This window comes from Hippoglossus hippoglossus, chromosome 16 (assembly GCF_009819705.1).
Source record: "Hippoglossus hippoglossus isolate fHipHip1 chromosome 16, fHipHip1.pri, whole genome shotgun sequence".
NCBI lineage: Eukaryota > Metazoa > Chordata > Actinopteri > Pleuronectiformes > Pleuronectidae > Hippoglossus > Hippoglossus hippoglossus.
This window is the reverse complement of record NC_047166.1, coordinates 7,150,382-7,168,400: the sequence shown is the minus strand read 5'-3', so window position 1 is coordinate 7,168,400 and position 18,019 is coordinate 7,150,382. Positions and strand designations below refer to the sequence as shown.

Below are 18,019 nucleotides of genomic sequence, written 5' to 3'. Positions count from 1 at the left end.
GTGATAATAGCAGGAGACACTGCGATATAATGTCTTGTCTTCTTGTCTTCATGTCTCCTTACAATGACAGGGGAGGGGCAGAAAGACAAAGCCGATAGCTTCATGGGAGAGTTATTGCCAACTGCTGCAAGAAACACAAACAATTCAAATCCAGTTTGCTCCAGCGGCTCTTCAAAATGTCGAAAATTAGCAGAGATCATCATCTTGTGCTTCACATTTCCTCTGCGTGTCACAGCGGGGTAGCCCTCTCACTCCGGGGCCGACCCTGCAGTTATCAGCCCAGGTGATTGAGAGCAAACACCGCCGTCTCTCTATAGAGGGCACCCGCACACCCAGAATGTCTTGTTTGCTAGAGCTGTGTACATTTTGTATTTGAAAGAGCAGCAAGTCAATGAATCTCGATAATGCGAGAGCTGGGCCACATAACTCACGTTGATAGTCCTTACATTGTGCCAAGAGGCGATAAATCTGCTCTGGGAGACATGAATATGCAGTGGCAGTCAGTCTGGCTTGTTCTTGCTTGCATGCCCCCTGATGCACAGTTTATTCCTCTCCCCCATTCCAAACAGAAAAATAAAACCAATGAGCCGCAGTACTATCTCATCAACTGCGTTCTATTAGGCCCAAATAATGTAGCAGTGCATTTTTTAGATTATCTTTAATAACTTCATATCATTGATGGGGAACATGCAGTTTTTTTGGTATTAGGGCCATTAGAAATTTGGAATGATAAAAATATAAATGTTTTTATTTCTGTTCTCATCTATCTATCCATCTATCTAAATTTAAAGTAAGTAGTCACAAATGAATCCCTGATAAGCTTTCACCTCCAAACTTTAAAAAAAAAATCTTGCTACAACTTTCATTCTCACTAAATACACAACACATTTATTGAGATCCACAAACCATATAGGTGCCTCCTCTATTGGAGTGGTGAGACAGACAGGAGCAGTGTGCGTGTGTGTGTGTGTGTGCGTGTGTGTGTGTGTGTGTGTGTGTGTGTGTGTGTGTGTGTGTGTGTGTGTGTGTGTGTGTGTGTGTGTGTGTGTGTGTGTGTGCGTGTGTGTGTGATTGTATATCTAACTTGCAGTTTGTATTTGACGGCTCTTTGTGAGGCATGAAAAATGGGGAAGCAGATAGTCACCCAGCAGTAACCGGGGGTTTTAATACACTTATTGACACAGACAGAATGTCTCAAATAACAGCGATAAGCAGCCTCTTTTGTCAATGGACCAATCCTCAGCTGACACTTATTTCCCTCGTGCAAAGAATTCATCCCATTCACAGCACACTGTGCATCCCGGGGGATTTCCTTCTCTATTTCTGTGCAGTAAATACACATTTTTGAATGTCCATCTTTGCCATTGCCGAAAAAAAAAAAAAAAAAAAAGGGGTTATAAATCATAACATATAAAATAGGAAGACGTAAACATAATGCCAGTGCATGCAGCATCTGACAAAGTGGAGAATCGGGTCATCGCTCCCGTTCACCTCCATAAAATACTTCTTGGACATAGTTGACAACAATGCGTAACGACGCGTGCCTCTAGTGGCACCGCGGAAGGATGGTCGTCAGACGCACGCAGATGCACGACTCTCTGCACTTCATTTCAAATCAGCACAAACTGCAAGGTTTATTTTGATGGACGCTGTAACAAAGACTTTTCTTTTAACACATCTGGACGCTCCTCAATAAACTGCCTCGTGCCATCACCGCGCGCAACTGGACACGTCGGCTCCTCCACCTTCACAAAGTCTCCCTGTGGTTTACGAACTGGAATGAGAGACTGGAGTGATTAGACCGCGGCAACCGCTTTTTTTTCTCAACGTCTCAAGTGCGTGTGCACATCCATCGTCTCTCATCGTGCAACGCTTCTCTGGGTTTTGTCTTTCAGGAGACAGACTCATTTCGAGGCGACCCAAAGTTCCGCAGGCGCAGTTCTCCTCCACAGCGGTGCAGGGGTCTGGCTCGGCTGCTGCCGCTGCACTTGCCAATAGACAGATAGCATCGGCTGTAGGAGGGGATACAGAGACTCCTGCAGGCTAATTGTAGCGGCCAGTGTTCGCAGGTGTATCACTGATCCGCCTGTGAGGGACTTGGAGCTTCATCCTGACCGAGACGCGCTCAGACTTGTGAGTAACAGAGAGAGAGAGAGAGAGAGACAAATCCTGGAAGAATGTCGCACCAAGTACAATGAGCGCAGATTTGTCGCAGACACCAAAATCCATATATGCTCCGTCGAATTCAGTTTTTAGGAGCAATTCAGAGCCGTCTTTGGAATTTTAAAAAAGTGGATCCAACGACTTTACAACCATGCGAAATACTTGGCTGTGTCCCCGGAGCGCGATTTGGGAATACTGGACCTCGCTGATTCTATGTCTCTTTTGGATTCAGTACTCTTACGGGATGCCTCATGTTATTCGAATAGGTAAGTTCGCATCTGCTATTGCACGCACACACTCACTCACACAGGCGCGCGCGTTTGTAACCTTCAAATTTGCTCCCTATTCGGCTCATTTCAGTGCGTCTCACCCGTGCGCGCTCAGCTGCAGCGGGTAGTTTTTGGAGTAAATGAGAATAAGTCTCTTTCATTTAACGTCCGTCTCTTCCACGCAGTGTGCGTATGCGCGTGTGAATGACATTGTGCTTAAACGGAGAGCAGGCAGGGAGCAACAGGAGAGCAGTGCAGTAATAGTAGACGATTGCCTATAAATTTGAGGATGCCTGCTCCGCGCAGCGAGATCTTGTGGGTTAGTGTGACCTCTACGCACCCTGCTTTGTCTGTTCCATTTTCTGCAGCCAGTGTGTTGAGTCATCAGGCTCAATGCCTTGCCTTCTGGAAGTAAGTTTATTTTTAAAGAACAGTCTGATGGATTAAAAGCTACAGTTTTCAGTTTACACACCATCAGAAAGTTTCTAACTAGTTTATTCAGGGAGGTTAGTTCAGTTTATTTATTATCTCTTCCATCTTCTATCACCACTGCAAATGAACACACACACAGACACACACATACATAAACATGGTCCAACTGATGAAAAAGCACAGTAAAGTCCTGTGTTCCTCCTCCTGATCATCCATGTGAGACATAGAGAGAAAGAAGCCGGCTCGATCCCTCACTGAGGAACAATGTGAGAATTGTCATTCTGATGCTGACGAAGCGATGAAACATTTTGCCCCGAGAAGAGACAGGAGCAGAATGAAGATCAATAGGGGTTTTTTGTCACAAGGCAAATCGTTTTTGACATTTGGCGGAGTGCCATGCAGGACAATTACTCAAAATGGCACTGGCCCTCATTAACACAGAGCACTTTCAACAGGCTGGAGAACCGGGGCAGGCAGGGAGCGAGTTTGTCTCGATGGGTGAAAGTGGAGGGACGTTGCAAAAATCCATTCTCTTGTGCTCTGTAACTGAGGTCACTGGTGTCTCAGAAACCCATCGTCTTTTCGTGTGACACGTCAGCAAGATTCCACTCGGGATTTTTTTGATTCATGATTCCTGTCAAGCTCAGTGGGTCGACAAAGGGAAGCCCATTCAATTGAAGTTGGATGGAGTAGAGCCTGGACATTTCACAGCTCCAGAACCTTTAAGGACCTTTTCTACATTTTCTATAAATTTTAAAAATAAGTTTCAGCTGAAAAGTGTAGGAGCACAGAATGCTGTTTACTGCCGAGCATCACACGCAGCTGTCAGATGCAGGGCCCGGCTCGTCCCTGTGATTGACTGCTGCAGTCTGTGGAGCCATGACTTCTCTGACATTGCTGTGTATGGACTTTGGCGATGTCTTGCGAAACTGCATAAATCCTTAAAGCTCCCTCTCGACTGATCTGAAATCGTTCGGTCAAAGGAACATTTTTTTTTCTCCTTCTTACTGTAGCAGCAGCTCAAATGAAGACCTGAAATAGACTTGGCAGGCTTTGTTTTTAAAAAAAATGTCAAAGTGCTGAGACAAATTTACCTTGAAATGTGCTACAGTCGCACTATTGCTTTTTATAGAATATATCACTGCTTGTGGTGCAGGAGCAGTTTGTTTGTGTGTGTGTGTGTGTGTGTGTGTGTGTGTGTGTGTGTGTGTGTGTGTGTGTGTGTGTGTGTGTGTGTGTTCCTGGGATTGTTTTTTTGACATCCTGAGAAGAGGGACATGCAAGAGATGGTTTCTGAATTTGCCTCTGTGTGAAAAAGAAAAAAAAAATTCAAAGGGCTTATGTCTTCATATGATCTTTTGAAGCAGAGTGTTTACGTGCAACATCCACGTGTGTATCCATTTTAATTCGTCCATTAAAAAAAATACACGTGAAAATCACATAAAATAAATATAATAATCTTTATAATTTAATTTACAAAATTTCAGTTTTAATGCAGGATAAGCTTGAGGGTGTGAATAGAAGATGCAGTGTGTGTGTGTGTGTGTTGTGTGTGTATTATTATTGCAGACATGCTGCAGTTAATATTCACTGTTTGTTGTTGTGTTTGGGGATGAGCGTATTCTTTTCAATGTTTACTGGACCTTTTTGCCATTTTTTTGTAATTTGGTTCTTAGCGTGCAAGTGTGTGTGTGTGTGTGTGTGTGTGTGTGTGTGTGTGTGTGTGTGTGTGTGTGTGTGTGTGTGTGTGTGTGTGTGTTCTGTGTCACAAAACCAACAGAGGGCTCTCTTTTAGTCTGTGAACAACGGCTCCTCAGCACTGGTTACAAACACAAAATAAACCAGTGGAAATCATCAAGGTGGGCGGCGGTGGTATTTGAGCGCGGCGCTCTCGGTGTGTGCTGTGTCTGCTCTTAGTTAGGTGGCCTGTGCTCCATCTGGGTAATGGTGGGCATCCACAGTAGAGTTGTTGCCATTGATTTTAGTGCTTTTAAAGTGCATTGCTCTAAGTTGGGGCCAGATGGTCGCTCCGTCTCATTCTGGAGCTTCTATTTGTCGGAGGGAATAAAAGACTGCTCCTCCAGTATTTGTGCTCTTACACGCTGAGGTTTTCTCTCTACTCTCCCTCTGCCTGCCTTTTCATTATTCGTCTGTTTTGTCCTCCTGACATGTTTTCAACCTCTAATCCCATCTAGGAACCATTTGAGTTCATCATCCAATTTTGCTTTAATAAAGACAAATATTCTCAAGCATGTGGATGTGATTTTTCTCCCTGGAGATAGCGTGTCTGCAAATTATTTGTATCTTTGCCAACATGAAAACATTAATATGGATATTGAAGAATCACACTGATGAATTCATTGAATGTGACTTTTTGTGCCTTGCTCTGTTACTCCAGTGAACATCTTTCTGCCTTTACATTGCTCTCATCTCCATCAGATAGGAACTGTACAGGAACTGATAGGAAATATATTATATATCTAGTAATTATAGATTACTTTACGTCGTCTCCTTCATCTGTGATTTAATGAAACTAATTCATCATTTGTTGCCTCTCTTTTCTCTTAGTGAGGTTATTTGCTGCCTGACAGGGATTTATTGAATAATCAATTACTTTATCTACCTAATACTTAAAGCACTTAATCAGTGCCAGTTAATCAATCTCCCTCATGATTTCATGTTGATTTCATTTCCTCAGCTACTCACTCTTCCCTTACACCTGCTCACATGCATTTTTCATTTAGCCTCCCTAAAATGCTTCGGAGCGGCCATGACTCCAGACTTAATTATTGTGTGTGAAACGGCCCGGAGACTTACAGTAAATGTAAGCTGACAAATGTGCAGCACTCGAAGCTGCATGCAGTGTGACCACTCAGAGGCTTCAGAGGGATAAATTGGGTTTGTGGTCACCACTTTTGGTTGAAGTCTCCAAACACAGCCACTTCAGAGGCTTGTCGTTATCCCCGCACCAGCAGCAGAGAGAGACTGAGAAGTTTTCATGTGATTAACTCTTCCAGCGAGCTACAGAGAGTGCACTCTCCACTCGCATGCTCCCCGAGTTCCTCCTCGCCGAGGGTCTGTGCGAACATCTCATCTGAAATGACTCAGACATATTTCAAGAGACTGTAAAAGGCTGTAATGGTTCTTTGGAATTCCAGTTTTAACAAAGTCGCACCCAAAGGGGCGCTTGTATCGAGATCACCCACAAGAGGATGGTACGGTCGGCATAGGGAGGGACATTAAGGAAAAAGTGTTTCATGATGCAAAACAATGACGGGACGTTGCATCAAAAAGTTGTATCAAATTAAGATGGCCATCAGTTGCTGAGTGGAGATGAATATTTCATTTGCGTCTAAATTTAATCTCTCCCTACACAGAGGGAGGAAACAGGGAGAAGCCTGCTGGTGGAGGCTCGGTCCCGGGGAGTTGTCGTGGTGAATATGAACAAAGGCTGGTAGAGGTCACAGAAGAATTGGATACAGGGAGAAGCTTCTCTGATGTGTAATTCCATTATCTGTTAGTGAAAGCAGAGATTGAAGGGAGAGGGATGCAGCACTTGTTTTACCTGCGCTATCACACTCCCCTTCATCCACTTGTATAAACATGGACAGATAAACGAACTGCAAAAGAAATAGCTGAGGCCTATTTTCTGCCTCTCCCACTCTCCGGCATCTCCACTCACACACACACACACACACACACACACACACACACACACACACACACACACACACACACACACACACACACACACACACACACACACACACACACAAGGACACACACTATGTAAAACCCATACTCGATCCACAACATTTTCCAAAACATATGTCTGGTCTCAGTGGGCCTCTTGTACACAATCCAATTCCATTCTCTCTGTCAGCACACTCACGGCTCGTCATTAGCTTCAATCTCGCTGATGGGAAACGGCAGATGTTCGTTTTGTTGAGCAGAGGGTCCATCTCTGAACGTGCTGTCTTCTGTACTCGCCTGTGATCCTCTTTAGATGCATTAGAAAGGAAAATCCTACTTCCACAAACAAATATGTGTTCCAGGCGCGCCGTATACTGTGTTTTTCTGAAGCACTGTGCCTTTTTGTTGAGTTGAGTCAGTAAAGCCAGTCAGCCTGTATTAAATGCGCTGTTGAGTCCAGCTCAAAGTGTATTAAATAAACAGTTTGTTTATGTCCCAGAATAGGTGCAATAAATACGTAATGCTCCGAAATGTGCTCGTAATGTGTCTGATCACTAATACTAACAAGACTTAACTGCATCGGGGAAGTGCAGGTACTTAGCTCCTTGTTCAGTCACACATAATAATGATCATCCAATAATCCCAGCCACTAGGGGCTAATAGAGCGGATCTACCAACCAGTAAGATAATCCTTTGACACAGCAGGGCCCTATCTAGCCCCAGTTAGCTTAGCCTAGCTGCTGCTCACACACCAGATGGTGTTTTCATATCGTACTACAAAGAGGGTGCTCTGCAGTGAAAGGTCTGCTGCAAGCATATGCTTCTGATGCCTATTGAAATAAAGAAGGCGCTGAGTGCATTATGGCTGTAAATTTCATCATATTCATTCAAAAAGTGAGGCAATCATTTTGCTCTTAATGGACACAAGATGATATTTTACAGAAAATAGTTCACTGCTTGTTTTTTGTCACTACTTTGTCTTTACCCGAATAATGATAATAACAAAATCTATCCTATTATTCCTTAGCACTGTAAAACCATGTTGATAGTTTTGGTCTAATGTCACATTTGAGGTTTATACTTCCACACTATTACAATAGATGTGAATGACATTTTCTTTAGTGGCGCTTACAGCCATTAGACAATTTGTATTTAAACATGTTCCCTTGAAATAATACGCACAATACAGTTTGATATATATATAGGATATACAATTTTCCTGAGTTTTTGAGAGTAAATAGTTCAGATAAAAACTATGACATCTCTGGATTATGCAGAGTGATTAGGACAATGTTTCTGAAAGATAAATGATAAATGAACACACTGAACAACATTTCTGTCACCTTCATTTGATTCAGATGAAAAACTGGTTAATAAAAACATGAGAATATGAAAATATGAGTATATATATATATGTCCATCAGAAACAATAGCCTGATTGATTAGATCCACAATATGCCTGGAGTCCCCCTGCAGGTCCCTCAGGGACTCAATGTCATTACAGCAGGACGTGCGCGTTTTGGATTTGACAGTGTTTTGAAATTCATGGCATGTCAATGTTGGCCATTTCCCTATGAATATTTCTGTACCAAGGCAATGAATCAAATTTCATGCTCTAGCCATTTGTCTTTATTACATGCCCTTGTCCTTTCTATTTGACTCTCCCATAGCAGCCCTCCTCGGGGCTCTGCCGGAAACATCAAAACAGTTTGAGAAGAAAGCTTGATCTCAGGGCATTTCTCTCTCAGGGTCATGTAACATAGTTAATTAGAACCATCTTGTTGGTGGTAATTTGGTGATTTTTTTTTCACATTTCAACATGCAGAGCAATTTGTCTTCACTTTTCCAGACACACTGTATAAACTGGCAAACGGCACACTCACACCATATAGTCACAGAACGTAAAGCAGCAGGAGAGACAGAGGGAGGGAGAAAGCGAGAGGGTACTTAGATGAAGCTAGGGGACTCTTATTTAGCTTTTTAATTAGCTTGAACCTTTTGATCCCAATTTTAAAACCCGCCACGTTGCAATGTTGGTGCCTTTTGTGTGTCGCCCCAAGCCAGATAAAACCTAGCTGTATTTCCGTGCCTTTCAAACACCACAGCGTTCGCCGGAGCAGTATTAGCTTTGCTTTCCCTCCCCACATTAGTATCGTCCTTATCTATTCCCAGACGCTCCATGTAAACTTGGTCACCTCTGACACCTCAGTTACATACAGTTACATGCATGCATTAGAATAACAAGACCTTTTCTTCTCAACGCTTTAAAGGTATCAGGATTCAACAGTGGAGGTATCAGCTGCAGTGCCCAGGTTTTAAATCCTATTTAACTTGGGATAAGGACAATGAATGGAGGGTGACACGGTTTCATTTTGCCCTTTTAATCAAGCTCTCATTGTTATAGGTGCACCGCAAATGTCAGGTCTTGGTTGTGTGATTCCCTCAAATTGCCGTTCCATGACTGCGTGTGCATGAGTGTGTGTGTTTCGGAGAGAGAGAAAGAGAGGAAGTGCGAGTGTGTGCATGACAAGGGGATGTATAAGGGGAGCTGGCATACAATCCCTGGAGCGTAGGGGTAGAGCAGGAGTTACTAATCATCTGTGAGAGAGTAGGCTAGAGAAGACTCACCCTCTATTTTCCCCCCAGAGACGAAGGAGAAGGAACAGATAAGACAAACCTCTTCAGGCCAAAACCACTACAAATGAATGGCTATCACCAAAAATATCGGGGGAAGCATAGATCCTCTCCTCCACACATCCCCCTCTCTTTTCATCCCTGCGAGCACAACCACAGGAAGTGCACAAGGCTCGGGGGTTGCTTCCCTCGCCCCTGATGGATAGCCAGGAGGTTGGAAGCCAATGTCAATTTAGTTAACACAGCCAATACCCAGAAGATTCCACTCAGCACTCATGCTGTGTGCAGGCAAGACAATCTGGGATAGCCTCTCCGGTCTCGGCAAATGTTTTAGCGGCTGCCGATCTACTGCCCAGGTTGCCCCCAGAGAGCACTGTGGTTAACCACAAAACGTTCCCCCGTGACTCATCTGAAGACAGCTTGTCTGCATGTGACCGGCTTTAGATATATGGAACAAGACAGACATTATCATTGACAGGGAAGAGAAAGAGGAGGAGAGATTGTGGGCGGTTTGAGGCTGGCAGTACATTTTAGTAAAGCGGTTCGTGATGCTCATATGAATTAGCGCCTTTAATTTAGAGCCAGAAAAGGGTAGTAACTAATGGTCCCTGCAGGTTTTCACTATTTCAGGTGGGGTTTGAGGAGGAGAGATGGCTGTCATAGTAACGGCAGCTCACGTAGTTGGCAAACTAGAATGTGAATGCTGGAGATTATAGCATGGGACTGCTTATCATCTGAGCAGCAGGGTTTGTTTTTCACTAATCAATTCCCTATCACAGAGTTAATGAAAAATTAGGCTTCTGATTGTTTTGTTCCTAAATCATGTTTTCCAGTCTCCAGTGTGTTTTCTTTCTTCTTTTACTGATCAGTCTTGTGTGTTGCTTGTGTTGTTTTTGTGCCCGACGTCAGTTTAAGCATGAATTTATTATTTTATACAAATTATGGAAATCATTACAGACTACAACTAATCATTTTAATGCCCCTAAACATAAATTAGAGGGTACACAGTATTTATATAGTTCTGACACTAAACACGGGTATTTGTGTGACCCTTTGTAAAGGTTTTTGCTCCTTTACTGACATTAAGAAATAAATCTGCCACTGCTTCTTTTTTCCTTTTCCTCTGTGATAGATGATCAAAATTCACCAGGAAAACTTCAGATGCAACGAATTCAGAGAAAAGGAGAATGCAACTTCATTTAATCCTCTTTCAGTTAACCCCTCAACCTCAGAGATGTCCAGAGGAAGAAAAAAAAGAGAATTAATTTTGTGAAAGCTGGCTAATTTATGAATAAAACCGGGCTAACTCTCAAAACTATGCTCCTGAATTTGTTTTTCACCGAGAGCGAACATAATACCATGAAATCTGCCTGTGCCAAAAAATAGTCTGCAATCAGTGAGTATTATATGGTTTGATGAAAAGGATCAATTGAACCGATGCTGCAATAATCATATGCAAATTTAATGAGACATTTACAGTGTATAAATGCTGCTGATTATTCTCATTGGTAAAGCAAACATTGCACGGCACTGTCGCTCGCTATTTTAGTCTAAAAACGCCATGAAATATTAACAGCAGATATTATCAGGGTCTTAAAACACACGTCTCCAGTGGTTTCAACATGCAGAATATTTTGTATCAGTAAACTGTGGAAAAAAATCACAAAATCTGACTCATCTCCTTTAATAAATGCTATGGGTAATTTTAGGCCTTGAGTGGCCGGCGTGGCTGAAGGCTTCTGCAATGCAAAACAAGGAAAGAGCTCTTCACCGTGATTACATGTCTAGACTTAACTATTAAGAAAACTTAGACAGTAACACTGTTTAGAAAATGTCAGTATTGTAAAAGGCCTGAAAGGTTCATGAGTAATGCCACAATTTGTAAGAAAGTGGGTGCAACAGAGGTAAATAAAATGGGTCTTACGTTACTGGATTACATTTTTTATTTTAATTAAAAACTCAAAAAATTATTTTCTTTATTCCTTAGACAAAAAAAATGCTGTTCTCTCTTTGGTCCAATACTTTTTCCTTTTCATTTACATTAAGGAGCATTTATTTTATCTTCAGTGGTATTTGGAGAAATTTACAACCATCAGAACACTGACCACATTTAAAATAATTGGCATCACACTGGCATCACAGGACTAATGCTCTGTTAATGTCCTGCTCAGCCTCCCCCTGCACTGTTCACATAGGAATCCCATCTGCCCGTCTGCCAGAGGGGTAATTACCACAAATGTGGTTAGGACCACTCCTATTGTGTGGGGAACACAGGCTTACAGCATACAGAAAAGAGCAGTCTCTTAATGAGGAAATGCCATATAAAGATGAAATAATTAATCAGTTAATCAATAACATTGTTAACACTCAACAGAATATTTCAACAGAATAGACATTTAGTAAAAATACAGAACATTAAATTTTCATATGATCATAATGTAATACTTTTTTGGCTGTTGGTCAATACACATTTACAACTGGCATTTTAGATTTATTCTAGTGTTTAATATATGAAATAACCGTTTTTTAAATAAAAAATAAAGAAACACAACAGTTGAAATAATTTGAATTAATTGGAATGATTATTATTGATTAGAAATTTATAAAAGATTTACAGCAATGTTATATACATATTTAAGTTTCTGTTTTTCTTTATTATGGGTTTGTTAGTATGTTCATACATGGCAAGTCTGTACTGTCTGTATTGTTTCTTGGGCAGATATTAGGGCCTTGGTTTTAGGATATTGTGATGGGTATTTTTTACTATTTTGACATTTTATTCTTCAGACCAAACATAATCGACAAATTTATCATTAATGAGAATAAACATTAGTTGCAGCCCCAAAGAAATCAGCCAGCTAATCAATGATAAGGCTAATTGTTTACGTGCAGCCCTAATTTAAAGTAAAAACTGAGCGTCACGTTGACAGAGTAGCCAAATCAAAGATCCCTGTTTCAGATGTTCATACCTCCCTTCAGCCCAGCGTGATAGAAAATCAGAGATTTCACCATACAAAGAGGAGGGTGGACTTTAAAGAGGCTGGATTTTTTTCCCTCTATCAGGGTCTTTGTGGGGGCAGGGGACAATCAGCAGGGTTTTGTGAGCTGGATTTCCAGTCTTTAATGTGGCTGGCTCAAGCCCAGATAGATCAGAGACCTCACGTTCTTTGTCAATATTCTGCCTAAGCATCGGGGGACAGTATGAGATGACAGGACGGCCTGGTGTGTGCTTTTCTGAATGAAGCCCATTAGTGCAGGAAGCCTCTCCAGCCACTGTCAAAGTAAAAACAGAGGACAGGAGGAGATATTACCTCCAATTACACGCTGTGGTGCATCTGAGCACCATCAACCTGCTTGTGCGTCAAAGTTTAGTCCGTTTATTAAATCATTTTTCTTTGACATTACATGTATCATGATGATACAAAAGGAATGCTCTCTCACTCCTTTCTTTTCTCCTCCTCCTATTCCCCCCAACGTCTTTTCTTTGGGAAAAGAAATAACCATTTATTTGAAGTCATGTTCTTTTAAGAGGGTCACAGATAAGCTTTTGTTTGGGTTTCACTCACTTGCTCTCACTCTTTTCTCACCAGACAGAAGATGTGACCTTGCTAACACACACTCATTGTGTTAATCCCTTGTCAGGGTAAAACGAGAACACCTTTCTCTCACCTTTCCTGACCCACACCCCTTCTGTCTCCTCAGTGCACTTGCATTACAAGACTTGCATTTTAATTTGCAAGCCCAATCACTAGGCTCTCATGAGCTGCTGGTTGGGAAGCTGAGGCTCATTTAAACTCTTCCCCTTGTGCTTTCAGTCAATTTATGATTGTTTAATAGACATTTAATAGCTTGAACAAACTGCTTTCAATGCAAAAAAAGTTTTCTCTTTCTTTTTCTCAACACTTCATTTGATTGCAACAACGAGCCAACTTTGCCTCCACCCGGTGCTTCCCTGTTCATGTCCCTGTGCACCTTGATTTGAGACTCAGAGGTAGGGGGTGGCTGTGGGAATAGCAGCACATGGAAATGGGCTGGTGATTGCCGTCCTGTGCTTGTGGTTATTTGAGGGCTTGAGTGATCGCGCTCTTCAAGCCCCTCCTTGGTGGTTGATTAGCTGTGGAGCCCTGGAGCTCCGGAGTGACACACTGGCTCATCAGACTTCGCTCAGCCTGTCAGGGACCCCCTTGATTGCGCTGAATTTCATAATTGTCCCCCTCATTCCGCTTTAGTGTCCAGTGGGCTGCCATCTCGTCTTCGTGTCAGAGAAGGTGCCACACGAGGCTTGACTTTTCCCGTCGCTATTCAGAACACACTTGAAATGTCTCCACACAAAAAGGGAGGTGTCATAAGAATTTCATCCATTCATAAGCTTCCAGTTAACAGGTGACAACATGATAAATAATCCTCTATGTCTATGAAGGCCTATCAATTATAGATGCTAGTCAAATGGTGCCTTATAATAACATATTGAATTGTATAGATGCAGCTAAAGAAATGTGGGACATCATTTGCTTTCTCCTCGTCTCGGTCAGCACCAGAATGGGCCCAGTATAATGTCTGTTTTAGTCAGGCAATTGGAAAATAATTCCCATCTTGCCATTCATAATCATGGAGTTGGTATCCGTGATTGAAAGTTAAAGCAGTAAGAACAGGGATCCCTGAGGTTATTGATTCATACAGCTTGAGCTGCCCTCGGTGTGGAACTCATCACATCGAAAACTGTATTAATTATTTTTATGTCGTGGCGTCAGCCTCCAGTGACACTTGAATTTCTTAAAATTGAGACTTGCACCCGTGACTGTAAGACATCTAGTGGACATTAGTTTGAAGCAAATCTTTAGACTTATCAAACTTAATGGGTCGGAACACAAAGGAAATGTGTGAAATGGATTCCAGGATTCAAAGGTTTATTTGTCACACGCTGAGAAACCTAAGGATAAAAAAGTAATTCAGTCGAGCAAATCACTCTCTGTAGTTTCTAGACCATTTGGTGACACCCTGTAAGGATGCTTTCCACACACCAAGGAAGGGCTATAGGAGGCCTAGAGAGATTCTTTCTTAAGATGTCTGAGGTGCTCAGGGTAATGCCTTTCTTACCAAGATCCCCGGGTGTGGACCATATCTGAGTCTTGTTATGTGGACTCCCAGATACCTAAAGGTGCACACCCTCTCCACAAGTGTCCTCTTACAATACACTGGGCACCACAGTTGCCTCTTCAATGTAAGCCTTCTGATCATTGTTGGTGATCTGGCCTATAAGTACAGTGTCAACAACATATGAGAGAGTGGAGTTTATTTCTCACTTATCCTCACCGTGCACAGGGGATCCAGCATGAGGCCACATTCTTGTACAGGATGAAGTTGTTGGAGGTGAGACTGCCCACATGACCAAAGCACCAAGTCTTTACAGTTAGGTTCCATCAGCTTTGCAACCCTGCAAAAAATAATATGAATCATCACATCTTTTAGAGTCTTCTGAGGCAAAAGCCTGGACTATTCATTCATGTGTTGGTTCAGCAAGAATGATTGTGCCTTGCATGTATCAGCCCTGTCTCAGGCTCTGTGTTTATGCTTTCGATTGGTCTCTCTCTCTGCCTCTGGTAAAAGGCCCAGCAGGTAAAGTCTATACGTAACTATAAGACGTTTCCATTCATCAGATAGTTGAGATGGCCTCCTGTCACTCAGCCCAGCAGCTGCTTTTAACTCAACCAAGGCACACGAAACAACATCTCTTTTCCTCCTTCTTTCTCATTTCCTAGGAGTCATTCCCTGTGTTCACGACACACACCGACACACACGATCGTGTGAGACTTCAAATTTAAAAGACGACCCCCATGTTTTGTAGAAAAACTTGCCCACTGTTCTTGATGTGTGCAATTACATTTAACTGCATCCCAGCTTTTATCTTACTTTCTACCAAAGAAGTGATGACTGCAGCCACAGGTGTATTCATGTCCTGACTTTTTACGCACCAAATAGGCTTTTTCCTGTTGTCAACCTTTGGATGAAATAATTTGCGATTGTTGGTACATTTTCCATCTTTTATTTCTTATCCACAACCCCTGCAGCGGGAAATACAAAAACAAGAGGAGAGGAAAGAAATACCAAACGTTTTACTTCTACACTAGTTTTTTTTTTCTTGCTCTTCTGGCATTGTGTTATCGTCTCTCTATATTGGTTCATTTACTTTGTACACCCATTACAGTCTTAGTAATTTTACCTGTGGCATGTTTACAAGACTGAGCTTCCTTGCTTTTGCTTGATAAAGATAGTGTCACAGCTCTTGAATGAAATTAGTCAGTTACAGACCTTGGTGATAGACTTTCCAGAGTCTTGTATTAAAAAGAAAATCCAACAGGGCTGTAGCACATAAGTGACTTGTCATTATTAAGGCTCACATACAAGCTGCCTTAGCATTCGAAAAGAGATATGTCTGTTTCAAACAATGTGAAAGTCACTGCCAAGATACTTCCTTGCATCCTTTACATTGGCATGATTGTTAATCAATGTAACCACTCTAGGGCAGCAAAGAGTCGAGCGTTTCTGACGATAACAAACATGGCGATGGTGAAGGAGGTTGCGATAATATACCCAGTTTGTCTCTTTGCTCTGTTGAAGTAGCAGTAAATTCTGTAGTTTCTTACCAACTCACAAAGTCTCTCCTCAAAAAGAGCATTTCTTCCTCGTGCTCAACGGTCATCTCACTTGAACTATTGGTGTCACTGCCCCCCCCATGATTTGTGGTGCTACTGCTTCATTTTGTTTTTTTCATCCGTGTCTGTAAGCTTTCAGAAGTTAAATTCCAGAATTTAGTCTAGGTGTTCGCAGTGCATCAAAGGGGAGGCCAGTGAGAAAATATTGGCTTTGTCAAGGGTCCCTAAAGAGTACTGTAACCAGGGTAAAGATGACATGTTGGTTTATACCAACTCTGCTTAGCTGTATGTGTCTGATTGTGCAGCAGGAAGACAACAGAGATACAAATGATGATGATAGCAATTGATTAAAAATTTTAATTAAGCCGGCTGTGAAACAAGATTTTCCTTGTATTAGCCAAATAGTTCATTTGGCAGCAATGTTTACCAGCATTTTGGCTGATTTTGTTTTGCAGACACATCTGCATCTTAATCATAGGACTCTAGCTTTCTCATTAACATTATTTTGGACAAAAAAATCTGATGTAACTGAACCGTAAGACGTTGCTTTTCTATGCTACATGGTTATAAGTCTTATGTTTTCATGCAAGCTGCAGTAAACCTCACATCACCTCAATGCTGGTGCTGCTGTTTATATAATCCCTCCTATGTAGGGTTATTTAATATGCATTGGAGAGCAAGAAGGCACTAACACTGATGACTAAGGCTACAAGAAGTTGTGACAAGAGGTATTGTGTTTTCATTAGCATACACTTACCTGAATCAGACCTCATTACTGATCTGTGCTGAGCAGATACTAAACATTAAATCTGCTTCCTCCAAAGTGTTGCCTGATTGTGGATGGTGCTAAAGCATGTGGTGGAAATATGACACAAACTGTTATGTCAAATAGTTCAATGCTCAAAATAAATGTGTAATAAGAGTTTTTTGCTTTCAACTTTTTTTGGTGTCTTTTATGACTCAAATACAGTTTAATATCTATCTATCTCTATCTAAATAACACTCAGTCCTCATTCTTGAAACATTGCTGCATCTACCTTACAATACACAGAATTTTCAATGTGGAAAAAAATGTGGGTTGATTTTCACCTACTGTGGATTCGTCTGAAACATGACTCCTGAGTCCACTGTCTACCCTTAGCGTCTTCCTCCTATACGGGCTGAATGGTATGTAATACCTTGCAAAGCTTCCCACCTCCTTGGTAATGTGTCACTGCTGGAGCCAGATACACTCCCCTCAGTTCAAAGTAAGGCATGTCATTTTGTTGACAAGCTGTAGCTGGGTGTCTGTGAGCAAGCTTCTGCCTGGGAAGACACGGTTTCTTAACGAATGTTTCTGTATTCTCTCTCAGAAAAATCAGCATTGTGACAGAAAGTCTGCCAGTGCTGTGTGTTCAGATCACTTAACTGGAGCATCGAGATGTGGCTGGAAATCAAAGGCCAAGTAATGATAGAGAACAAACCTGCTTATTCACACTGATAACACAGGGACACAGCATGTGGGGGAGGAGAATTTATACATGCTTTACAATTCAACGCCATTTCAGCCTTTCTCTCTGAGATGTATGGAGCAGTATGTACGGTACAGTCCAACGTTAGTATATAGGTCGAAAGAGACGGGCTAAATATTAATGTTCTGACCAAAATTCCCTCTTATTTCATAGACAAACCAGCTTTGTTTATGATCACGTTTGGTGTAGAGATATTATGATTAGTCACTTAAACAGCTATCATTTAATGCCTAGTTCACAATGAAAGATTTTAAGCCCAATTTTTGTGTTGACCCACTTAGCCAACCTCATATCAAGGATCATGATTGTTGAATAGAAAAGCAGTGCCTGGTGGGGATTATGCGCATTATGACCTTGGCCCTCACCAGTGAGAAAGGTCAATGTTTATGCACATATATCAGTTTAACTGGTGTTTGGCAGACAACATTTTAATTTCATAAACTTTCTGGAGCAACAGGGAGTGTGGGAGTCACTAGTTGATAGTGTAGCATGTGGACATTATGATGAACTTGTGCTGTGGCTTGAGGTACTGTGCACTGATTGTGTATGGTCACGGAAATATGTTGGGTACAGAGACTGTGTATAAAAATGGATGTAGATTCCGGGTCCAGAAAGTGAAACCAATGTGAAAGTGTCAGAAACCTGTATTCTCTCAATTCTCCTA

General features: G+C 41.8%; 1 protein-coding gene across 1 annotated transcript in view; it reads left to right on the top strand.

The window, feature by feature from the left end:
* Positions 1–1,580: 1,580 nt before the first annotated feature.
* LOC117776966 (glutamate receptor ionotropic, kainate 3) overlaps positions 1,581–18,019 on the top strand; it is an 83,489-nt gene continuing 67,050 nt past the window's right edge. The window contains exon 1 of the mRNA XM_034611401.1: positions 1,581–2,429. Coding sequence (XP_034467292.1) covers positions 2,315–2,429 — 115 coding nt within the window. The 5' untranslated portion in view covers positions 1,581–2,314. The remainder of the gene's footprint in view (positions 2,430–18,019) is intronic.